Genomic DNA, 26,481 nt, shown 5'->3' with positions numbered 1-26,481 from the left:
CTATTTTCCACACAAAAATCAAATCCTTAAGAATTATGGTAGAGGAGTGGTATAATGAAATGCTGCTTTTATCAATTAGGCTATAGTTTGGTACTCTACTTGCTTTCAGTTTAGTCCTAAGGAGTTTATTTCTGAAGTAGATTCAGGAAAAGTTTTCAAATTTTATTTGTGTCATGAAATTAGATGGAGTATCCATGGATACAGTTACTATTATGAACTTTGTAAAAATCCTTTTGATGAAGACAGAGGAATCCTCTTCTTGTTATAACTCTGTCTCAGATTTAAGATAAAATCTCACTTTTTCAATGATTTTGACATATGTACTCTCTAGTGCTAGTATTGTTAGCTAAGGAAAGTTTAAAATTATAAGTCATACAGATAGCATATTTTTTCTTCTACAGAAGTAAATTAACACATACAATATTATTTTTCTGAAATTTATAAGGTGCATGTATGGTTACAACATACTTATTTTAACTGTGAGTGATTTCACATGTGGGCAGAAAATTCAATATTTGATGGCAGAATGGATTATTAACTATTTGTTTATTTTAAAGTACAGGTACGCCCATTTTAAAGTATGGTATAAGCATATCATGTAATAGGCCAAATGATGTTTTCAATTTGATTGAAAAAATAGAATTGAAATCAATAATGTTTTAGATCATCAACTGTACAAAACAAAATAATTTATTTTTGTGAAATAATCATAAAAGAGTAACCAATATTTTATTTTTAAGTAATACTATCCAGGAAGACCCATGTGTAGCCAGTAGAGCCAGAAAGAAATAATTGCAAATATAAAATGAAAAGCAATACACGATGTGGAAATGCAAAAAAAAATGAGAAATAAAGAAAACATTGACATAGCCTTGAAATCAGACATGGAAATTAATCAAACTCCTTTTAATTTTTAACCATTGTCTCTATTAGTAAAAACAAAATACAGCTTAATAAAACCAAATATACCAGCAGTTTTATTAAAACATCCATAGCCTAAAATAAAGAAAAAGGAAGATTTTAAAAGTATAAAATCTATCCATATATCTATATACATGTAATATGTGATAGAAATAAATAAAAGTTGAAACTGTTTCAAAAATAGAATCTACAAATGTTATTTACTGCACTGTAGTAAATATATATTTCTAGTATAAGTTTCTACCACTATATAGTTTTTAATCATTACGATGTATCCAAAACCTTCTTTGAAGGAAGATAATTTATAAAATGAGATTGCAAATCACTGTTATATCAATGCAGAAAGCTCTCTTTAGCTCTAGTAATTTGGACACAAATCTGTGCAGAATTAGTCTTAAAACCAGTCAGCTTTCAAAGCAAATAACATTTCCCACTTATACTATCAGAATAACTGACAGTTCCTAGGACTTTCATCAACCCTGTATGACTTTCATGGTTTAACAACCAAGTAATAGAGATAGTGATAGGTGCTAAATATTCAACCTATTGATAAGAGCCTGGAATTCTCTTAGAGGATTCTTTCTCCATGTGTAGAGTATTATGATGCTTCATGATAATTTCTGCTGCATAAACTTAGTGGTTAGATAGAAACACAGGGTTAAGTGCACTTTTAACCAGTCATGAGTTTGGGCAAGTAAATCACATTACTTAAACTTGAGATATTTTTCATTGGTATAAAATGATGATTAAGAAGACACTCTAATTATAAGATAGCTATAAAGCCCATGGAAGAGAACATATGTGAAAGTTAGCACAGCGCCTGACACAAAGAGCTTACCAGATGCTCAGAAGTGAGTTTAGCAGGAATCACTACTCTTAAGTACTCCTAAAGGATTTCAGGCAAGAACACCATGCCTACAATATGATATACACACATACATTTGTGAATGTTCTTACTGTCAGTCTTTAAGAGTGTGTCATTGTGTCGAGAGATTGGAATTCCCACTCACCTTGTCATTTACTACGCTCTTTCCATCCCAGGCCCATCCTCTTTTGGTGAAGTAATTAACAGTAGCAAATTCAATCAGTGCAGAGAATACAAATGCATAACAGACAGCGATGAACCAGTCCATGGCAGTGGCATAAGCTACTTTGGGAAGAGAATTGCGAGCACTTATGCTTAGCGTTGTCATTGTTAGAACAGTAGTTACTCCTGAAAAAGGAAACCGGGCCAAAATTGCTGTTAGGTATTAGGCAGACCAGTAGCAGAGACACTTTACTATTCCTCTCCCTGCCATTTCCTTGCCCGGCCCTGCCTAGTCTTTCCTTTACCCATTTTGTTCTTTTTTTTAAAGTCTACTTTCAGGACCATTTCTCTCCATTGAGGGAAGGGGAAAAAGGGGGAAAATAGTGGAAATCAATGATCTTAAGTGGTTATCATATTTCATAAAGTAATAATGGAACTAAATCTACAGGTGCCTGTACTTTTAATTTTTGTTCTGTATGACTCATTTTGTTCTCTTTTTCAATAGTGTTGAGGTGAAAGAGAGGAGTGGTGCTGAAGTAGAACTGACCTATTGTTCATTAACATCAATTTTTATAAATCATCTGAATCACGCTAGGCAGGAGAAGAACCACCCACACCAGTGATAACAATGGAACTGTGATTAAGATGTTCCCCAATCAAATAATGCTGTATACAGTCAAAATCATTGCTGGCTTACTCAGCATTGAGAGGAAAGAATCTCTTTTAGAATTCCATTTCAAACATGCAGGAAACAAAACAGCCCACTAAAATCAAACCTTGTAAAACATAAATCTCCACTGATGAAGAATATTTCATACCTATTGTGGTCTGAAAAAATCTAATTTCTATCATTATATACTTTTCTACCAGTATTCAGGGAATTGATAATTATACAAAAAATGTAAAGCAATAACTCAGGAGATAAATTGTACAATAGGCACCCAAAATGGCTACAATTATTTATTTAAAACTAATTACAAGCATATCAGATACATTAAACGAAAATGTTAAAGAAATGTTCGTGTATACTTTGAAGATTGTTTTGCAATCTTTGATGATAAGGCAACTTTATTTCATATCAACAACACAGTTAAAATGCAACACAGTAATAAATCTATTCAATCTTGAGTGAATTCATCTTGGATAGTGATGTGGTAAGAAAATTCATTTAGTCCACTTGCTATTGAGCCATTATTTTAAAACACATCTATAGAAACACATTATGCCTTCACGCTTTCCACTGAATTTTAGCCTGATGTGCTATTTACCTTTGGACATTTCTGCAGAACGATAAATGAATGGAAGAGATATAGATAGATATACACATACATGCTTGCATACATGTGTTTATATGAATATAAAGTAAAAAACAAATTACTGGAAAATATACATAAACCTCATCAGTAGCCAGAAAATTAAAAGCAAGAAAAAGACTTTTTCTTAAGCAGGACACAGGTGGCTCATGCATGCAATCCTAGCTACTCCAGTTACTCTGGAAACAGATCTATGATCAGTGTTGAGACACTTATCTCTAATTATCCAGCAAAATACTGATAGTGGAGGTGTGGCACAGTGCTAACCTGGATGATAAAAGCTCAGGGACAGCAATCAGGCCATGAGTTCAAGCCCCAGTACAAACAGGATAAGATGATACAGTTTTAAAGCTCTTTCTCACCTATACAGGTGCTGTGAGATACTGGAAAAACCAAATTTCTCAAATACAGCTATTTCTTTTTGCCAGTCCTGGGCTTGAGCTCAGGGCTTGAGCACTTTCCTTGGACTATCTCAAGGCTAAAGCCTCAGCACCACTTCCAGCTTTTTTTTTTCTATGTATGTGGTACCAAGGAATTGAACCTGGGTCTTCATGCATGCTAAGCAAGCATTCTATCATGAGACCAAACTCCCGGCCAATACACAGTAATGATGATCTTTATTTAAAAATACACAGTAATGCCAAAATATTAGCAAAACTTTCAGAAGTTGATACTATCCTGGAGGCAGGATGTGTGTGATTCAAAGAAATCTTCTTTTACAGTGATTCCACATTGGCATTTTAGCTCTGGGGAGAAAAATCTTTCAAGATGTAAGAAAGTGGGGCTATTTTTTTCTTGTTTTATGGTTTTAGCTCTTTTTTTGCCAGTCTTGGGGCTTGGACTGAGGGCCTGGGCACTGTCCTTGGACACTTTTTGCTCTAGGCTAGCACTCTGCCACTTGAGCCACTGTACCATTTATTTTTTTCTATATATGTGGTTCCAGGGAAGTGAACCAAGGGGTTCGTGCATACTAGGCAAGCGCTCTACCACTAGGCCATGCTCCAGGCCCTAATTTTAGTTCTTAATATTTAAGTTTTTGGTTCACTTTGAATTCACTAATTTTAGAATATTAAATTTAGATTTTTAATTTTAAAATAACTTTCCAAGGTTGCTAAGAGGGTGGAGAGTTGGCTAGGCACCAATGGTCCCTGTGGAAATGAAAAAGATCTTATCTCCTAACTTAGGGATCAGAAAATCTTCATTGAGATTTAATCGACTTTAGCTATATGAGTTTCTTTCTGGAGACTGCATTCTGTACCACTGATATATCATCTATCCTTAAGTAAGTTACACAGTTCAATGGATGCAGCTTTTTGGGACTCAGAAGCTTGTGTTCTTTCCTATGTCTGTTCATCAATACTATTCCTTTTCAAAAAATTTTGATTAATGAAAATCTTTAACAGTTCCATAAGACTTGATGATCCTTTTGTCTACTGCTGCAAAAAAAGGGTTATTAATTTGACCAGGTAATATACCGAGGCTACAATCTTAAACACAGTGAACAATCTCATCTTCAAATTTGAGACAATTATCTATCAAAGAAAAATAGATTATAGGTAGAGAGATATAAGTGACTAAGAGTTGGAGATAGATGATACAGAAATAGACAAACACTCCAAATATTGACCAAGATACATTGGATTCATAAACTGGCTTGTTGGATGGAAATTCTTTTACAACTACTTAAAGACAGTAATAAAAAGTGAAAAATGCTTTCTTAAATTTATGTTATTATTCACTCATGGTCCAAATAAGAATGAGAAATGATTTCTTGTGTTTATTTTATCACCTACAATTTTGCTTAGTTTCTGTAGTATCTCAAATATTTTCTAAGGCATGAGATGGAGATTGTCTATGCATTGTATTTTCTGTAAAGAGTTTCATTGCCTCTGCTTCAGCTTCAAATCCATCATTTTTCTTCCCTCATTTCCCTGAACAGAACTGGTAGCACTATTTTTAATGGTCTTTACAGGTTAGTCACCTTAAAGGTCTCTTTTTACAGAAGATTTTGCTTGTGTCTAGAAGTCTGGGTGTAATTCGTATGTGGGTACAATTTTTTATTTACAACTCTTTTTGTTATTATCATGTGTTTATATGCTATTTTGGGTTTATTCTCTTCTCTAATTATTGATATTTGGGATGTGTTGACTCATTTTCAATTTTTGATTAAGTTTTAAGTTGACCATCATCGTTGCATTTTTTGCATTTTTTTCTTTTTCCTGTCTTAGTGTGCACACAGTAATATGCGTTTTGAGATGCTTGACAATTTACACCAGGTTTCAAAGACTGGTCACAACTAGTTGATATTTTATTTTATTTTATTTTATTTTTTTTGCCAGTCCTGGGCTTGAGCTCAGGGCCTGAGCACTGTCCTTGGACTTTCTCAAGGCTAGAGCTCTACCACTTGAGCCTCAGCACCACTTCTGGCTTTTTTCTATGTATGTGGTACTGAGGAATCGAACCCGGGTCTTCGTGCATGCTAGGCAAGCACTCTTCCACTAGGCCAAACTCGCAGCCCCCACTAGTTGATATTTTAAAATGAAGTGCTGAATGAAGAAAATCATATCACAATCTGGTGTCAGCCCAAATTGGTTCCATGCCAAATGTCTGAGTTCTAATCTCATGACCATGGGGAAATTTCCTAGCTTCTTTTTTACTATTGTTGCCTTGTTTTTACAGTGAGAATAACAAATCATGTTTTCCGGTAGTGTTGTTTATGGAAGCCAAATGAGTTTCAGCATGCAAAACTCTTCTTCAATGCATGTGAGGAAAGACTACCATACTGAAAGTAAAACCACACTGAAATAAGAAACAAAATAAAATGAATCCTCTCCCACATTAAATACTTCCTTGGGAGTGTGATGGAATGCAGAGAAGAAGCAGAAATCTCACAGTCCAACTCTGCAATAGAACAAATGCAGCACTGTTTGACACCACCTGCTGGTAACATCTAGGAATGGCGAAGCCAAGATTGTGATTTAAAAAAATATGTAATTTTTTACTTTTCAACCTAAGGGGAAAAAAGCCATGCTAAACTCTTTCCAAAATAAAAATTTTCAATTTGCAAATACTAAGTGCTCCCTATGTGACTGCAGTTTCAACTCAGAACCCTCCTACACATAAATGATTTTTAAAAAAATCATTTAAATTCCAAACGCTAAACATAATTTTGAAAACATAGCTTTGTATAATACCTAGCTAATTAGTACTTCACTGATTTAATGGTGTGAAAATATGGAAACAAGTACAGTCTGAAATAAAATGTTTAAATTGCTATTTATAGTGTGTCTTATAGTACTGTTGTGGGAATGATAATTTCCTCTTTTACTTTTGAATATGATTTACTTATTCTTGAATATGCCCTAGATTTATTATATCCCAAACTGAATCCCAAGCCTTTTATCCCTAAAATCCTTCTCAATGAAAGGCTGTAAAATATTTCCATATTTCAGGTCGAACTTGAGAGCTGTTAATATTTATTCAAGTTATGACAGATGTGTGTGGTATTTTCTCTAACAAGGATCTCCTTTCATCAATTGTTCCCATCTTTTACATTTTTCCTTGACTTAATAAAGTATAACTCAATGTCTACTGAGGTCAGCTATTTTTATAGGCATTAAGTATACGTCAGCAAGAAAACAGCAGAAATTCTAGCAGCCCGGAGAATATATTCTACTGACATTGCTAGTACATGCTTTTAACATTTGTGAGACTCTTGCACTAAAAATCCCCACTTCATATTCTGTCCTTTAAAATGACCTATTTGTGTACCTCATACCAAAATTAACTAAACGGATTAGAATCCATGTGTCTTCTTTCCAAAATATAAAATGTTTTCTAGTAGAAGAGAGAGTAACTAAATGGGTAAATAAATAAATGGGTCACTGGAGAAGGGAAAGTAATAGTAAACTAGAAAACATTGTAGAATGTGTCTGTGTAGAATCCAGGATGTGAAAAACAGAGCATTTAGGAGGAATGGGAAGAAGACTTCAAGATGAGAAGTTAGAACAAAAGTACTTTACAGAAGGGTCTAACCACAGGATAAAATGGCAAAAGAAAACCCAAAAGAATGATCAGTTCAATACTCTCAGTAGTTAAAGTACAAATATTCATTGGTTTATGTTTTTCTCCCTGCTTCATTATTTTTGTTAGTATTTTTGTCTTTGGCAACCTGAAATTTGAGAATGTGAATAGGTATTTTTATTTTTGTTTCTTTCATATTATTTTATTGTAATTAATAGAAGGGTGACATTATAGTCACCAGGTAAAAGCTGCATTACTTCACATACATGGATACCTTTCTCATGCCTTGGTCTCCATTTCCCTCCCCCCAACCCCACCCCTCATCTTGTTTTCCTTCCTTCCCTATCCTATTTCAAATAACCAAATAAGCATATATACAATATATCAGATAACCAGGTGAAATACTGTAACAATATGAGATAACCAAGGGACAGCAAAAGAGATGAGAGATAACATAGTACAGGAAAGACAACAGTCACTCGTGATATGGCTTTAATCCTTCCTAATGTTCTACAGCCTCTTTGGGTCTGTGGTTTGGTGTCCATAACTCATAGCTATGTTTTCACTCTTTATTGACTCAAATATTTCTTTTGTATTATTCTCACTTCTCTTTCTGATATGCCAGCTGTGAATGTTATATCTGTGGTAACTGAAGCTCAGTTCCTTATGTTTTGCTTTATGTGGTTTAACATTCAATCTTCACTTTGAGAAGTTCCCAATGACTTATCTATGAATGTATTCGGTCCTCAGGAATGCTGAGCTCTATGTTGAGCCTACCAGTGCAATCTTCATTTCTATGTTTGAGTTTTCTATCCACCATTCCGTTCATTTATTTCTTAAAGCTACAATTCCTATATTACATACCTCCATTAAAATGCTAATTGTGACCAAACACAATTTAAATTCTTCATCCAATAATTTCAACATCTATGTCATGGTTTTGATTTTTGTTTTATGTCTTATTGTTGTGCTTGTCTTAACTTTTCTTTCTGCTGTGTGTTAAACTCTATCCTTGAAAACTGACAAAGTTGATTCAGGTAAGAAGCACTGAGATAAATACAGTTCTAATGTAAGATTCATGTAAAGCTCACAAGGTGTTCAGCATAACATCTCTAGTGTTGAATGCTGGTAGTTCAAGAGTTAAATTACTTTCTTATTCTTATCACCCTTCCCTTCTAAATTTACAGCTGGCTATAGCAGTCCTCAGAATCTGCCTTGAGAAATTCTTCCTGATGTTAGCCTCTGCTCTCTCATGGAAGTCTACTAACCTGTGGCAATGTACATAAGTGCATTCTACAATCTTCTGATTAAATCTCAATCATTCACAGGGTCTTAGAATATTTCAGAATTATTATTCCTCACTGACTCATTTTCCCTGTCTTAACAGAGTAGACTATTTGTGAGATCTTTCTTTACCTGGAGTAGTTGGTAAGATTCTTAGATGTAAAGCCAGTGAACATGTGGTTTTCCTATCATAAGGCTGACTTGATGAATTTCTTGTGCTCACATTAGTACAAACACAATCCCCAGCAATTCATCAAAATGACTGCAAAGTGTTCCTTCCAGCATATGGCTTCTGTAGCTTCTCTTCCAGGTAAGACTTGGCTGCATCACTCTGAGTAGGCCTGTCTCTTCACAATTTGGGATGGCAGTTTGCCTGTCACCTCCACTGTCTTGTGAATGCATTAAAAGTCTCTAGTCTCCAGTGTGTTCAGCCACATGATGTAAGGATAGAAGTGACAGGTGCAAACTCTTCACATGTCAGCTCTGAAATCTGAAACTTAGTGTTCTCATGTGAATACGAGAACTTAACAGAACGTCTCTTGGTATCAGTCAGAAATCTTTTTCTTTTTTACTTTAATTTTGTTGTAAAGGTGATACACAAAGGGGTTACAGTTTCATTTATAAGGTAATTAGTACATTTCTTTTCCAACAGTGCATTCCCTCCCTTGTTTTCTCCTACAATACTTAGCAGGAAGAACTGTCTTCATTATACTTCTGGAAACAGATAGGCTAAAGTATTTTAAATGTTTTCAACAAAAGAAGAAAAAAAAACATAATAAAATTGAAAGCAAGAAAAAATTCCTACAATAATGTTACTCAAACCACTTTGGCATCTGAACATCCTAGTTATTAAATGAGTAAAACGTCAAATATCTTCATGTATAGAATGGATTATCTTTGCAGTCAGCATGAACAGGAAAACATGTTCACATATGTTAACTATGTGATCCAAAATGAAGGGATCAATGTGGAGCCTCAAGTTGTGAGGACCAAGGAACTTTCCAATTTGAGTTGATTCCTATGTGTTCTCAGAATTCTTGACATTCCAATAGCACAACACTTCTTAATACATTGTAATTCTTTACTTGTGCATGTGTACATACATCCGTGTGCATAATGTACATGTATTCCTATGTACACACATGTGTTATACACATACACATCGGCTCTCATCTGGTTGATGCTAATTATCAATTTAGTGATCCTGTTTATACTTTCTCTCCATTTTGATTTATTTAATGCAATATTTCCTCTAATAGTCTTTCCTAAACTAAAACATGCCTATGTTACTTCCTTGCTTAAAATACCCTTCAAGAACTTCTCAGTTCATGTGATACAAGGCCATGCTTAAATAAAATAAGTCTGTGTCTGAAATATAGACATATATATGGTGCTTGTTCACAACATGTTCCATGTTACTATTGATAATTGAGTACCTTGTGCTTAAAATTGGCCTTTTCCATTATGCTAATCTGCAAAGCTTGATGTGGTTCTTCCCTGTGGGCTTTTCTGGCTTCCTCAGAGACAACTGTTTCTCTTTTCTTACAATTAGCACATTTTGTAACATTTCGCTCCACCTGCAGTGACCCTTTATTTTGCTTATTTATTTGCATGTTTTTCTTATGCTTATGCACTCTGCATATCTTGTGGGCAAGTACTCTTCTTGAAATTCTGCCATGTACTTCACATCCCCACCATGACAACTATTCTTTAGCCATTGTTTCCTTGGATAAAAGAATTAATTTAACAAAAGTGTAAATTGGAATTTAATTGAATTGTAAATAAAAGCATAAATAAATGTTATCCCAGAAATAGAGACACAAATTAAGGATAGTATAAGCCTTAGAATAAAACATACATGATTTCTACAGGAAAATACAATTTTAAAATTATATAAATTGATGGCTTTGTTCACAAATCTCATCATCTTACATTATTCCAGATCGAATGGTTCACTTACTGTTTGTATCAGTGCCTCAGGTTCCCATGCATTACTACAGAGACCATAGCAAACCTGTTACATATTTTACCCTCACTGACATAAGGAAATTGAAGCTAAGCAAGGTTTACAAACTTACTGAAGATATTACTATTGCCATGCATTAGTGGTAAATAGAAATGCAAACCAACAAGCTCTACACTCCACATGGTTTATCACTATATTGTAAGTTTTCAGGGGCTTATTATAGCCATATCATTTACCTTTTAATACCATTAGTTTAAATCTTACATTTTACTGGTACAACCTCTGAGATCTTCTTACATTTTCAAACTTTCTATATACTAAAGTGTTAACTTTCTTAAAGGGCTCTTTAACTCCTATTTCCCACATAGAGATAGCAAGACAAGATTCTCTCCCTCTTTTTTTCTATTTCCCCCTACTACTTTATATTGATATATTAAAATAAATCCTTGATAAAGCATAAAACAAATAAGTAAATGAATTGATAATAAATGAATTAAAAATAAATAGATAAACAATACTCTGGGAAAAGATATGTCTATAGAAACGTGGGCACTTAAATGAGGGACAGGTTTGACCTCTGCCTCTGCCACAGCAACTATGTGAACTTGCTAAGCTTCAGGATTTCCCTATTTTTTTTATTTCCCCCTTTCTACAAAAGGAGTTTTGATTCAAGTTATTGAGCACCACCTTTGGTTAAAAAAAAAAAAACTAGGGGGTCGGCTTCAAGATTCTAACTGCAAAAAGATTCTAACTGCAAACTCCAATACAAGCAAGCATGTCTACACATACTCAGAAGACAGATAGATGATAAATAGGTAGACTGATTGATTGGCAGATAGATAGATGGATTGATTTGTAGACAGATAGATGGAATTTCCTTTCCTCACCTTCAGAATGGAAATGTTTTTCTAGACGGCTGGGAAGATAAAATATAAATATATAAACCTAGTATAAAAATGTTGCTTTACAAATATCATTGTCTTTTTTTCCTTGTCTTTTCTCCCTTCTTTAATTCTGAGCCTCAATTATTTTATTTCCACAATAAGAATTATAATATGCATTTATAGACATTTATAAAATCTTTTTACTACAGAGGTCTATAGTTTGCTTGTTTTTGTAAACTCATTAAACCCCTGGTGGTTAATTGAAGATGAGAGTCTCCTGGAATTTCCTGACCAAGCTGGCTTCAAAACTTAATCCTCAGATCTCAGACTCCTAGTAGCTAGGATTACATGTATGGGCCACTGGCTACTGGCTATTATTGTTGTTGTTGCTGTTGTGATTATCATTGATATTGTTTTTAGATATTCCTTTCTTATCTTGAGAAATAATTAAATGTGGCTCATACAAAAAGACAAAAGGAAACTTGAACAAGAATCTTTACCATTATGACAACAAAATTTAGGATTATTTTTCACCTGAATTCACTAATTCTGTTCCCATTAAAACCATCATCAAATGAACTCTTCTGTTCCTAGATTGCTACAAAAATGTGGTATAGTTAGTCAAAATCTGATAGCCTACTGCTAAAATTTATTCAACAATACCATTATGACTTAAGATCAACACCTTGCAGTAATATCCTAACAATTTATAATATATTGCATTGAAAAGTGATTTCTAAGCAACCTAGTGTGTCTCACACTAGGAAAGTAGAATGTACTAGAGTTTCTGAAATAGGAAACTTTGGTCAAAGAATGATCAAATACGCATGCTGAAACCTCTATATGCCTGCTCCTTCACCCAACTACTATGGGACATAATGATATTGCAATTGTATATATTTTAATTAAAATAATATGGTTGTCACAGCTATAGTAAGAAAGTAAAGCAATAGCAGACCAAAGAAAGCTTTCTTCTGTACAAACTCCCCATTGTTATCAATTCCTTTTTCTATTTCACTCTTGTAAATTGTATTGTCATAAGATGCAGTATGACTGTGTAAATGTTAATAGTTTGGGAGATTTCTTATAACTCCCTGAGGTGATTTAACTAAGAAGAGATTATGTGATTCATGATGAATAATGCATTATTAGAGAATTTTATCACAAAAGTCACCCAGCTAGAAATCATTTCCTTAAACGAATGGGACATATTAAAAATAAATAATAGTTTTATTCTTTGTTGAGAATTATAAGGCTAAGAATAAATATGTACATATAATTTTGCTATAGTCAAAGTAAATATTTTATGATTTAGTGGTGATCTAATCCTGTAAAAAGACAACAATCACAGTAGAGAAGCCATTATTTTCTACATTATGATTTCAAACTTGTGAAGACTACATCTACAAAAATTTCAAAGTAAAACAAAACAAGAACAAATTCTCTTAGCTGGGCTCTGGGGCTTGTGATTGTAATACTGGCTACTAAGAGAGATGGAATCTGAGATCCCAAATTGAAGATATGCCATGCAGATAAATCCAAAAGACTCTTGACTCTAATTAACCACCAAAGGGCAGGAAGTAGAAATTTGGTTCAATTGGTAGTGTCAGTTTTGAGAGAAAAAGCCAAGTGAGCATGGGGCCTTAAACTCAAGCAACAATACCAGTACACACACACACACACACACACACACACACACACACACACACACACATACACACACACACTGCAAATTCCTCATTTATAACATTTCCAAGATCAATTTTAAGCTCAAGTAGATTATGGAGGAATGAGTTAAGTAAATATCACTAAAAGTAGTAACCAAATTCCTTACTTCAGATTTCGGCAGGATCTCTAACGACCAAGTCAATGCTAATGTAGGTAACTACACAGGTTAACTAAGTTAATTGTGTTTCAAAATGTAGAACGAGTTCAATGGATAGAGCAGAATTTGAAAGTCATTTTTATTATTAGTTATTATCCCTATAATCTTATACTAATAAGTCCTGCTATAGGTAAAGATACCCAAAATATCTAAAACAGATTTGCTCACAGCTGTTAATAAAATATGATTCCAAATGTTTGTCCAGATTCAGAACAATATTTAATAAACTTGGTACATGGAAGGGAATTATCTATTCGTGACACAGTCATCCAAGATATTTCTGATTGGCTCAAAATTAAAAAGAGGGGGAGTCGAATAGCCGCTTTGGCTCTCGTCTGTAAACCTACTTGCTCAGGAGGCTGAGGACTCATGTTCAAATTCTACAGGGGCAGGAAAGTCATGAGACTCTTATCTCCAATTAATCATACAAAAAGCTGGACCTGGTGCTGAAACTCAGTAGACAGTGCAGCCAGAACCAGAGTTCAAGACCCAGGCTCCGCAAAAAAGAAAAAAGAAAAAAGGAAAAAGTAATTTTTCAGGCACAATGGAGTGGAAACAGCAAAACTATTGGAATCAGATCATTCTCAGGTCAAGTTCTTTGGTATTGATCTGTTGCTAACCATGTTTAGCAGCCTAGTGTTCTGAATATGCTATTTCTTTCAGTATTTCCTCATTATTATTACATAGATTTCAGTGTAGGAAATGCAAGTGGGGTAGTTGATGGGTCTTATGTCATGTGTTATTGCAATTAGGCTAAGTTAATCATTAGTTATCCCTATCAATTCTTCAAAATTAATTTTACAAATCAACCAAACAAAACAATACCAAACGCTTTAATGACCCTATGCTTTTCTTATCAGATCACAGTAATTCATTCATATCAGTCAAGCTTTACTGAACACCTATATTCCTAAAACCATTTCTCAGTCTGAGAAGGAGCTAGCAAGCCTCTCTAATTTCCCTTGCCATAGGCTATCAGTGGATTGTGCTTCATTCTTAATTGGCAGTGGGGCAAAATAAGATGAGACTGTGACAGTGGCAGGAAAGAGGGCAGCTGGTGGGCTGGCAGCTTGCATCTGATTAACATGTGAGGCCTTCTGCCAAAATCAATCCTGTACCGCCAGGTGTGCCTCCTGTCAGTGCCATAAAGCCCATGACTTCTGGAAGACAGGGACTGAGAAAGACTTTTGCTGGAATGATTTCTGCCCTGTCCAGACTTCCTGTGCATTCGGTTTCCTATCTGGCTACCATACAGACATTCTCCTTCCTCTGTCATCTCCTGACTAATTTCCAATTCATTTTGTCTCTAGTTTCTTTTACAGTTGACCTGACTGCCATGTGGACAGGCAAAAGTTGTTTTCTGTGACATGCTGGTATTTTCTCTTTGGCGTTGGTTATTTTGCCCTGGGTTTGTGCAATACTCTTTCCTATCTCCACATCCCTGTTCGGCTGAGCACAAATACAATAAAGGAACTGGGCAGAAAGCAACTGGGGAAAAGTGAGCAATGGAGTGGTACAAGCTAGGGTAAATTAAGAATCTGCTATTCAGTTTCACTTGAGTTAACATGCAAGTCACTCCCTGCTTTACCAAAGCTTCTGATTTCTTCTTCATCAGTAAGAAATATTAGCACGTATCATTGTACAAATGCACACATAAATATGTAAAAGTATTCTGTTTTGAATTGTTTTCGAAAGTCAAATCATTTATTCCTGCCCTTTAAATGATATAACTCATTATGGCTATTATGTGAGAAACCTATTGCTTAGTGATGCTAAATGGTCCTACATACTTCAATAAAACTACTTCTTAATGCTCAGAATGTCAGATTATTCTCATCTATAGAAAAATCTTTTTCTTTCTTTTTTTCTCAGTTCTAAGGCTTGAACTCATGGCCTGGGCACCGTTCTTGAGCTTCTTTGTGCTCAAGACATTCTACCACTTGAGCCATAGCATCCCAGCCTTTTCTGAGAAGTCTGTTGCAGGTAATAAGAGTCTTACTGACTTTACTACCCAGGCTGGCTTTGAACTGCAATCCTCAGATCTTACCCTCTTGAGTAGCTAGGATTACAGGCATAAGCCATCCAGCAAAAGTACTTTTATTATACTTGTGAAATGGAAATATTTTTTTCTTATCCAGCAGGAACAAATGTATTGAAACTTACCTATTGAGAACCTATTATGTGTAGGATAGTATTCTTTGTTAAAACTGAGAGGAAAATAAAACCAACCAAACAAAAATCTTTCTTGAAGTTAAAATTTTCATTAAGGATAGAGAAATTAAGCAAAATATATTTTTGGTAGAATGTAGGAATATGGACAAAAATAAAAGAGTAGGCCTTCCTGAAGTGAGGATATCAAACTGCTCCAGTTGTAAATCCATCTGTCTAGTTTGCATGCCTGAGAACATGATTATTGAGAAAAGACTTCAAGAGGCAGGCTGGGAGTTTGGCCTACTTGTAGAATGCTTGCCCAGCATGCTTGAGATCCCGGGTTTGATTCCTCCGTGGCACATACATAGGAAAAAAATCCGGAAGTAGTGCTGAGGCTCAAGTGGTAGAGCTCTAGCCTTGAGAAAACCCAAGGATAGTGCTCAGGTCATGAGCTCAAGCCCAGGAATGGCAAAAAAAAGACTTTAAGAGGCATAATAATTCATGGCACAGATGTTTGACGAATGAGGGATCTAAGACAAAGGCTGTAGGTAAATACCTGTCAAGTTCTTAACTAAAAGTTTGTCAGTGTAGATATTAGATGAAGGGTAAAAATGGAAAGGGATAAAAGAATGAGTGTGGAAGAGAAGGAAGTTCACAATAAATAAGGACATACTCATTTCCCTTGAGCCTTTGGCTTTTATTTTGCATATACCAGCAAGCTAATGAATAGTGTGGAGCACAGGAATGCAACGATCTGATTTACATTTTGAAAAGATCACCTTGGCTACTAGGGTGACAACATATTTGCATCAAAGTAGAAGCAAGAGCCAATATAACAGGAAGTCAACCTAAAATACAGTAACACTGAACTGACTCAAGAGGACAATTTCTCAGGCCCTGTGATGAAAAGACCAAATCCGTCTGAGACACAGAGAATATTGGGAATCCTTATTGGAATGCCAGTGGGCCGCTGGTGGGTTCCTGTCTTAAAGACAAGCAGCCTCAAATGTAGCTAGCACAAACCTTAAATAAACCAAAAACATACAGAGATTTCTGAGTAAGTTCATTTTATGGCAAAGAGAAAGCTAGAGGTTGTCTGCTCCTTTTCACATACATTTCCATGTTCCCATTCCTTATAGTAGGAATATAGCAATAGCATAGCTTTTCTGAAGCCAAACCATAGACCAAAGCTATCAAAACAGGAAGAAATAAATAAAGAGAGAGGGGAAGAGATGGGGGAGGGAGGGGGGAAGAAGGGAGGAAGGGAGAGAGGGAGGGGAAAGGGAGGGAGGGAGGGAGGAGGAAGGAAGGAAGGAAGGAAGGAAGGAAGGAAGGAAGGAAGGAAGGAAGGAAGGAAGGAGCTGTAAGCCTTATGCTCTTGTTTCTGCCACACTAGCTTGGATCACCTACACATAAACTTATTTTACATAGGAAAAAAAATCCTCTTGTGCTCAAACCATTCTATTCAGGTTCTTTGGTATAAAAGAAAATCTGAGTCAGAAAAATCCCTGGAACAAAGAATATAAATAACCAATGCAAACAAAACCGACTGAGTTTTAATTACTCTAAATTGCATGTATAACACATGCACAGTAGCGTCCCTTTCCATGCCTTGCACTTTGTGTGCAGTAAAAATTTGAAACCTCCTGTCTCTTTTTTCCAACTACCTTCACCGTACTATAATCTTATATGATTTCATTCTTAATTTTAAAGTCTCTAATACACTAAATAGCATATTGAGACCAAAATACCATAGAGAAAACGCATACTCAGATACCCAACATCCAAAAATGATTTGACTTCAAATATAGAATCAGTAATGTTATATGTTTTCACAATGACTTCTTATTTATATAAAGTCTTGAAGAATGTTATGCAACTAAAAGAACAAGGGCCAGAATTTCAATCAACTGTATCATGGAGAAGTTAGTAGAATGACGAGGACACACTTTTACCCTCAAGAGCCTTGAAAGCACAGCATCTGATCTTCACCTATGTGCTTTCTTCAACTGGACACAGAGAGCAATTCCTCCTCACAAAGGCAATTGTGCTTGCTTGGGTCCAAGGATATTTCCTAAGCTATTAGAGCACTACATGTAATCAGGTCCACTCAGTATTGAATGGATTGCACATGAAGATCACAAGCAAATCAGAAAGACTTTTATCATCACAAGATACAAGGTAGTCCCTTTGAATTATGATTTTTGAAAGACATTGGGCTGCTTCTACCTAACCACAAAAGAAATGGAATACATAAAAAATGAATACATAAAATCCAGCATCTGGAGGAAAAGTAGCATTATCAATATACATCCTAAAATAATTTCTCCATCTCTGATGACTCTCTTGTTTGCACTATTTTCTTAACTCCTCTCACAACACGAAATCTAGAAGGAGCTGAGAGGCAGAAAAATTCTGTATCTTTCTCTCAGGGTATATCTATTTCTTAACTGTAGTTGGTATTTTGGCAGGAGGAGTTAGTTTTAGGTGGATTAGTTAAGGTTGTGGAGCAGAGAAACTGGAGATGATGTAATGATCTCTCACCAGAGGGAGACATTGTAAGCATGACTGTGAATTTAAAGTCAAAATTTGAGAGTGGGCAGAAATTTTGCCTAGGTAACAACTGTGCATCAATCAGATAATGTGCACCCAGGCAAGGAAGCAGAAAACAGCCGAGGAAAGAATGCAGCTTCGCCTACAAGTCTATCCAAGCAGGATTTGCATTTTCATCTTTCATTGCCACTCCCATCCCAACACATGTAACCTACATTCATGCAAACCTGTATTCATGCAAAATCATATTCATATTAGAAGGTTTACACTGAGTATCTAACAGAAATTATTCCAAGAAGGTTTGTCTCCCTTAGGAACAGCTTGCATTTACAAGAAAACATGGAATTTCAGACACTAATGAATTCATTTATAATGGATATGCTCAAATAATATCTGGATTTTCATTTTCTATATTGTACTGATCCCTCATCATTGAAAAATGTGTACACATTCATTACATTTGTACATTGGGAAGCTATGACACTAACAACTGTTACTGATTCAAAGTCAGACATTTGCAGTAAGACTGATGAATAGAAAATAGAATGGAGACAAATACCATCATACTATTCAATGCATGTATATTCTAAAGCAAGTGAGAAATATAATATGAGCCCCAGGGGAAGTGATAAATAAGATGAGGAAGAATAATGAAAGCATAATTCTGATCAAGAAATATTGGACACGTAAGTAGACATGTTAAATTGCATTTTCCTACATGGTGAATCATGTTTAGTGAGATAAATCAAGACCAAAGGAACAAAAGGCACATGGTATCCTTAATATGTGGATATTAGATCCAAACAGTACAAGAGAGAAGACTCAATATTTGCGTACACAAGGTTATGGACATGGTCTTTGAGATGTAAACATAATTACATATAGAAATCTATGATGGGTTATATACTCTACACACATAACATTTCATAACATAGATCAATATGTATATATGACAATACAAACCCTCAGCTTAATTTTAATTATGTTCTAAAACCTAACTGCCAGTGATTTGTATACAGAGATTCTCTTCTAAAATACTTGTTAACATGACATTTGTAATATGATGTAAAAATCAATGTCAAAAAATTCTTTAATTAAAAAAATCTCAACTCATCATAGCTTCTGAGAGGAACTGAGATTGACCAGAAAAAAAAATAAAAGAATACAACAGCAAAAAAGAAATAAAAAGAAACACTGGACATAGAAAATAGACATGTTAAGTTGTAGTTCCCGTATATAAGAATTTGAAGGGGCTGGGAGTTTGGCCTAGTGGTACAGTGCTTGCCTAGCATGCACGAAGACCCGGGTTCGATTCCTCGGTACCACATACATAGCAAAACGCCAGAAGTGGTGCTGAGGCTCAAGTGGTAAAGTGCTAGCCTTGAGAAAGTCCAAGGACAGTGCTCAGACCCTGAGCCCAAGCCCAGGACTGGCAAAAAAAAAAAAAGATGTTAAAAAAAAGAATTTGAAGATTAAAAATAGAATATATTTATTCTATATTTATTCAAATATTTACCACATTTCTGTACTTTGCAATATAGATTTTTTACCAACTTCTTAGAAAATATGCATCTACATGATTATGCTATGAAATCCTTCCTTTCATTTACTTCAATGAAATATTTCATTTTTTTACACCCTTGTATGAACAGTTAATGAATTGTTTTATTTTATCATGCTTGTCAAATATTGACCAATAAATTTAGGTCTTTCTGGAATATCAGTTTACTCAATATTTCATTTCTAACTTTCATTTCTACATAATTATTCCCTACATGTTATATCATGTATATTTGGAATAGTATATAACCACATTTTTTACTTAAATGAAAATTTTTCTGTTTTTTTGTCATTTTAAATTTTCTGTTTTTGATTCAATAATTTGCAAAAATTGAAACACATACATCAATTTAGATGAAAATCTTGGGAAATAATTAATATTCAAAGTAAACACTTTATCCACTTATGATTTCTTGCAATTATTGTACAACAAATAAATTCACGTATTATACAAATAAACTTTTTTTCTTTTGTTGAGAGTCTCAGGGTTTGATCAGAAATATCCTACCATTCTAGTTGTTTTTGCTCCTGGCTGATGCTCTACCACTTATTCTGACTCCAGTCCAGCATTTTTGTCGGTTAGTTTGAAGAGGAGTTTCTTGGATTTGTCTGCTGTAGTTGACAAAAGTACTACTGCTATTGAACTGACATCCTATGGTCTCAGCTTCCTGAGTAAGTAGGATAATATGTCTATCAACACTTGGCATATCTAATCATTTTAAAGTATTAAATTTAATGGGATTTATACATTCACAGTATTCTGAAACAATCATTTCTCTATTTTCAAGATTATACTTTTATCAGCTCACAAAAAAAGTTTGTACAATATTAGAAATCATCCTGTTTCCTCCTCACCTTCCTATATACTGATAACTAATCATTGGTGTTCTTATCTTTATATATTCATCTCTTTTGGATAATTCAAATATAAACAATCATATAATCTATGACCTCTAAATCTTATTTTTTTAATTTTAACAGCATTTTCAATGTTCATCAATCATGTGTTATATATCTGTTTGATCATTTTATGTATGAATAATATTTCATTACTAATGCATACCATATTTTTATAATAATCTATTTCCAATATTTTTTTACAAGAACTATGGTTTGAATTCAAGACCTCACACTTCCTACTTTGGTGCGCCACCATTTGAGCCATACCTCCATTCCTGATTTTTGCTAGTTATTTTCAAGGTGATTCTTCATATGCTAGGTAATTAAAAGAAAACAAAAAATAATGTCTTCTAAATTTTTATGCCTCCTCTGACATAGAAGAGGCTTTAGCTTCTTAGCCTCTTATTCAACTGGGATTACAGGCTGCTGATATTTCATAAATTTTCCTTTAATTGCTGTTTTATCTGTATTCCACTAACTTTAAAATGATGCCTATTCATTTTCATGGATCCAAATATTTTCTGATTTCTTTTGCCATTTTGTTTCTGAATAATTAAAATATTATGTTGCTTGACTTGCAAATATTAAATTTACCAGGATGCCTTAAAATTGATTGGCAAATTTGCTGTAATGTTTGCAGCACTTTCACTATTTCATTTCCTAAATGTATGCCCACTTCTTTACTTACATTTCTTGCTCTCATTTTCTATGTTCTTCCTCTTAGTACCATCAGTTTACTATCCTCCAGAAGATACCATCTTTACAATTCTATACATTTTAAGTTCTTGTGGTGTTTTTTTCTTGTACTTTCAATAGTAGAATCCCATGGGATTATGATTAGAATCAAATATATCGATTAGCTTTCCATTTAAGTTTCTTTGGTGAGTTTAAGACTGAGTAATTGTCCATTGTCATGGTTCCCACTGTGAGTTCTCCATCAAGTTACTTTAAACACATGGCTCATGTGTTTTATAACACGATGCCATAAGCTCTGTAGTTTGAGATATACATTATACGGAATGGCTACAATGATATGGGACCAGTGCCATAATACCAATAGTCACAACACATCAGAGAGATTGATGGAAGGGAACTAACTCCTTACTCTATTAATAGGTAAAACATGTTAGTGTTTTAACGAGTTACATCTAATTCACATTTAAAATTACCCATCAATTTAATTTGAAGATCATTAGTCTCTTGAATTTTCCTGTTAAGTTTTTGTATGTCACAAGTTTATTTGCTAAATATAGTTTACTTATTATTTCTTAAATATACAGTCTTTTTAGAAAAAAGCATTCATTTTGAGCTTCATATTACTCTAGGTAATTCAATATGAGTAAGAAAAGTATCATTTTTTTGTTGCTGAGCATGTAAACTTGAATAAGGCATAAATTTGGAAAATAACCAGCTTATACAGCACCATGCAAATAACACCAGTGATTTTTGTAATGAAACAGAATGAATTGGTAATAAGCTTGTAATTTTAATACAAAGAAAAGTTGGTGTACACTGTAATAATATACAAGTGATATTTGGTGTTATTTGATTTTGCATGTAAATCCCTATGTAAATTTAATCACTGACACTTGGATATTTTTACACAGACGTGGACACTAAAAAATTTGCAATGCTCAGGAGCAAACCTATCAGCTTGCACATGCTAGGCACATAATTTACTTTGGAGCTTCAACCCTAAGCATACACATTTTAAAAAGAAATTTTGCTCCTCTATAATCCTCCGTTTGCTCTTCTCTCTAAGGGTGGGAAATAACTTGCCCTCAGCTATATAAAGCCAGAGTAATTATTTAGTATATGACAGAACAGATCCATCATCTTCTCATTGATAGCCCTAGATGTAATGTTGTGCATATTTTATACCATGAACCTCTAATACACTCTCATGAAAATGAACCTGCAAAAATTCTGTTGTTAGGGCTGAGGGCGTGGCTCAGTGTAAAATGAATCCTTAATGTGAATAGAACCACAGATTCAATCCCCTATGCTCATTCTCCAATATGACAAAGTAAAACAAAGTAAAATAGCAAAATGGTTTTGCTATGAATCATGCACAACTTGGTTGGAATTTTCACATATGACATTATTTTACTGAATTTTTTGCCTGTCCTGGCCTTGTGCTCCCGGCCAGAGCACTGTCCTTGTGCTTTCTCAAGGCTAGCTCTCTACCACTTGAGCCACATCACCATGTCCAGCTTTTTTCTGTGTATGTGGTACTGAGGAATCGAACCTGGGTCTTTGTGCATGCTAGGCAAGCACTCTACCACTAGACCAAACTCCCAGCCCCTATTTTACTGAATTTTTTAAAATATGTTTATAATTAATAGCATGGTCCCTAAGAAATTGTTCCTCTAATAACATAATAATAGACCAAGAAAAAGAAAATTAGTATGTTTATTAAAGTCATGAAAATATTTGAAACTGGAAAAATGAACAGTACTCTTTTGGAACTTCTTTATTGTGCTAGAGAGGCAGAATTCTTTCTTTCTGTACATCCAACTCATTCTAAGCATTTGTTCAAATTGTCTCTAAGATATTGCTACCCCTTCTGTATCTGCAATCTCTTTTTCCAAGAAGAGTGCACGTTAACAATTCTAGATGCTTTTCTACAATAACTTTCTCTTGTATTGTCATTATCCTCTCTACTTATTCTGCTGTCATTCATCACACTCAGTAATTTGAATGAACAGAAGAATATTTCATCTATATTTAATCTCCAGGGAGTGGTGAAATACCTTACAAAGTAAATTCTTAGTAAAACATCCTTGATTGTATAGAATGGACTAAAAGCACAAAGACAACCTATGTAATTGTAAAATATTAAAAATATTCAGCCTAATTTCATGCATTTAAAAAGTTATTTAATTACCCTGCCTGTATCTTTTTTATTTGTTTTGGAAGGGCTTGTTTGTTTGCTTTCTGTGCCTGCACTGAGGCTTAAAGTGAAAGCATGGTGCTCTTGCTGGGCTTTTCTGCTCAAGGCTGGGTTTCTTGAGTCACAATTTCATCTTTTGCTTTTTCTGAACATAAGAGACCATGGCGGCCCAGACGGGCTTTGACCTGCTATCCCCATATTTTAGCCTCTTAAGTAGCTAGGGTTATGGCATGAGCCGCCAGAGCCCAGTTCCTGCATGGTTTTAATCAAGAAAGTGGACTTTAATATTAAAATACACTAATAAAATAACTTCTCTTGCTCAGGCTGTATTATTTAGAATTCAAAGATTCTTTATTTCAAAACAAAACAAAATCAATTTTAAACCGCAAAGCCTAGAAGGTTGGTCTTCTGTACTCTAACTTTGAAAATCCTCCTATCTGGTTTTGGTCAAGAAACTCAGACATAGTCATGGACATGAATGCATTCTTCACCACTCTCTTTTTTTTCTCTCTAATTTAAAGTGTTGGCATCACATTTGGAATTTAACAGCAAAAGGACAAGTCTTCTTATGTTTATAGGAAAACTAGAAATATGTTATATTCTGAATTAATACTTCTATGAAAAGTCTTCATAAACTAGCAAGGATAGAAATGCTCACAAGCAATAGGGTTAAACAGAAAAGAGAGTGTGGATTTCCAGGACATTTGCCTACAGTTTACATTCCCTATGAATGCACTCTTCTGTATTTGACCTTCCTGAGCCTCAGTTGTCTCATCCTGGCAGTGAAACCACTGGAGTGCCCATAGATCATAACAATCTGATAGGAGACTGAAGACAGGGAAAATTCAGAAAGTTTGCATCGAAACATAATGTGCTACACTGAGACAGGTACAGAGTTTACTTACCAAACACAGTTCGTGCAGGCACAGATTCTCTGTTAAGCCAGAATGACACTTGGGAGAGAATGACAGTCATGATGCAAGGCAGATAGGTCTGAATCACAAAATACCCAATTTTTCTTTTCAAGTGGAAATGAGCTGTCATTACAGTATATTCACCTGGAAGAAAAATTTAAGAAGGTTAAGGAACTGTGATAGTCAAAGTTGGAACATTTTGGATGGGATTAGAGAAAAAAATGGTCCCCTATAAATAAAATGTTCTCTCTCTCTCTCTCTCTCTCTCTATCTCTCTCTCTCTGTCTGTCTGTCTGTCTCTCTCTCTCTCTCTCTCTCTCTCTCTCTCTCTCTCTCTCTCTCTCTCTCTCTCTCTCTCACACACACACACACACACACACACACACACACACACACACACACAACCTGAAACTGTACCAACTCTGGACGAGTACAAAAAAGCAAAATACCATAGTAACAGAAGACCTGTAGTATATGTCCCACGACATGGAATCTGCTCTGCTCTCTGACATGTCTACTTCTCAGGACTTGGGCATGCATGAAGATTATCTGATGGTGGGTTATCCTGCTTGCTCAAGTTGTCAGGCTCACTAATCCCATGAGTGGCATGACTGATGTAACTCAGGCCTCCCAGGCTCTTTGAAGTGCTGATCTCTGGCTTCATCTTCAAATCTAGTCTTCAGATTTTCCACTTTTAACACCATCATCAATTTTCTTTGCTCTATGTCTCCTTTAATTGGCTTCAGCCTAGTTCATCTGATAGTCCCCCAATCTTTTCTCCTCCACCCCCCACCCCAGTTTTAATTGTTGCCAGATGTCAGATAAGTCCACACAGCTTCTTTGTTTTGTTGATCAAAAATGTCTTTAGAAACAACTTTCTACACAAGCTATTAGTAATTATCAATACATTCAGAGTTAAAATTTCAAATTGTCTAGAACAGGACAAGAAGAACCAGAAAAGTATGGAAATGGTGATACAGAGTTTGAATATAAATGCTAAAATTGTCTAGGCTGAGAAGACAAACATTTTCTGAACATGTGCTATATTTTAGGCCCATGCAGAAACTTTAATATCCATATGAATCTCTTTGGGAATCTTATTAAAATTCAAATCCTGATTTAGTAAGGGATGGCTACTAAGACTTTTAGTGTCTTAAAACCTCCCAAGCAGTGCATATTGGTGACGTGTGGGCCTCAAGAGCAAAAGTGTTAAAGCAATTAGAACTATTTTCAATGATTTTAACCTATTGGTTCTCTGGGGACTTGATTTCTTTACAACCATTTTACTAACCTGTACTGGATTTGATTGTTTCTTTTCCAATGGATTGGCCAAGCAAGTCATACTGATTTAGCCTAGAACCATCAGGAGCGACCTGTACTGAGTCAGATGCGTTGTATGTCCAAATATAAGTGACTTCTGAGGTTGTATATGCATCTGTTAAAAATCAGAAAAAAAATGCCTTAAATACTTTAATATCACCAACAGAATGCAACACCAAAGTCTGCATGTTTCAAATAATCACTATGTTATAAGAATTAATGCTGAAAGATTGCATTGCATGGTAAGACCTATCCTTGGAACTTATGCCTTTAATATAAAGTACATGTAGCAAGAGATAATTATGAACACCAGATAGTTTTCATTATAACCTCTGTGATAAGTATTCCACAAATTTCTATCTAGATCTTGAAAAACAAATCTCTGAGTTCTAAGATGGTCACAACATCCCCCTTTATCAAGGTAGAAGGTCCAGACGAGAAACTAGTAGTAATATCAAGGGCAACAGTTGATTTAAGCATCATGGCCACTCACAAAGTGAAAATCATAATCCAAAGTAATAATTGTTTTCTGGATATAAAAGTAACTTAGTTAACTGGTAAGCTCAGTTGTTTTGATTCAATGCATTTCCCTAGAAGAATGAGTACTAGTTAAATACTGCCACGAAGTTGCAAATATATCTGGAGATATATTAATTTCAAGTTAGCCAATGCATATAAGGTATGAATTAACAAAGGGTCCCAGGGTTGACTGTTAAGGTATGCATTCCCAAAGGGACAAAACACATACAGACATGATCTATAGATAATGAAATTGTTTATTTGACCAAAGATGCATAGTTAGCAGAAGGAAGATGTCTCCTGAGCTGAATAGAGGTGACACATTTGCTCCAGCCTTCCTTTGCAGTGACCTTTCTTACCTCTGGTAT

At 34.8% G+C, this 26,481-nt stretch overlaps 1 protein-coding gene across 2 annotated transcripts in view; it reads right to left on the bottom strand.

Moving 5' to 3' along the window:
* The window catches only part of Gabra2 (gamma-aminobutyric acid type A receptor subunit alpha2), a 113,581-nt gene that overhangs the window by 9,305 nt on the left and 77,795 nt on the right, over window positions 1-26,481 (bottom strand). For both annotated transcript variants that reach the window (XM_090343642.1, XM_090343641.1), the window contains 3 exons: window positions 25,566-25,709; window positions 24,266-24,418; window positions 1,932-2,134 (listed from right to left, as the gene is read on the bottom strand). In XM_090343642.1, the coding sequence (XP_090199768.1) occupies window positions 1,932-2,134; window positions 24,266-24,418; window positions 25,566-25,709 (500 nt within the window). The remainder of the gene's footprint in view (window positions 1-1,931; window positions 2,135-24,265; window positions 24,419-25,565; window positions 25,710-26,481) is intronic.

This window comes from Megascapheus bottae, chromosome 13 (genome assembly GCF_031878675.1).
Source record: "Megascapheus bottae isolate mThoBot1 chromosome 13, mThoBot2.hap1, whole genome shotgun sequence".
In the NCBI taxonomy this organism is placed as follows: domain Eukaryota; kingdom Metazoa; phylum Chordata; class Mammalia; order Rodentia; family Geomyidae; genus Megascapheus; species Megascapheus bottae.
Note: the sequence above shows the minus strand (reverse complement) of the source record. Positions and strands in the feature narration are given on the sequence as shown.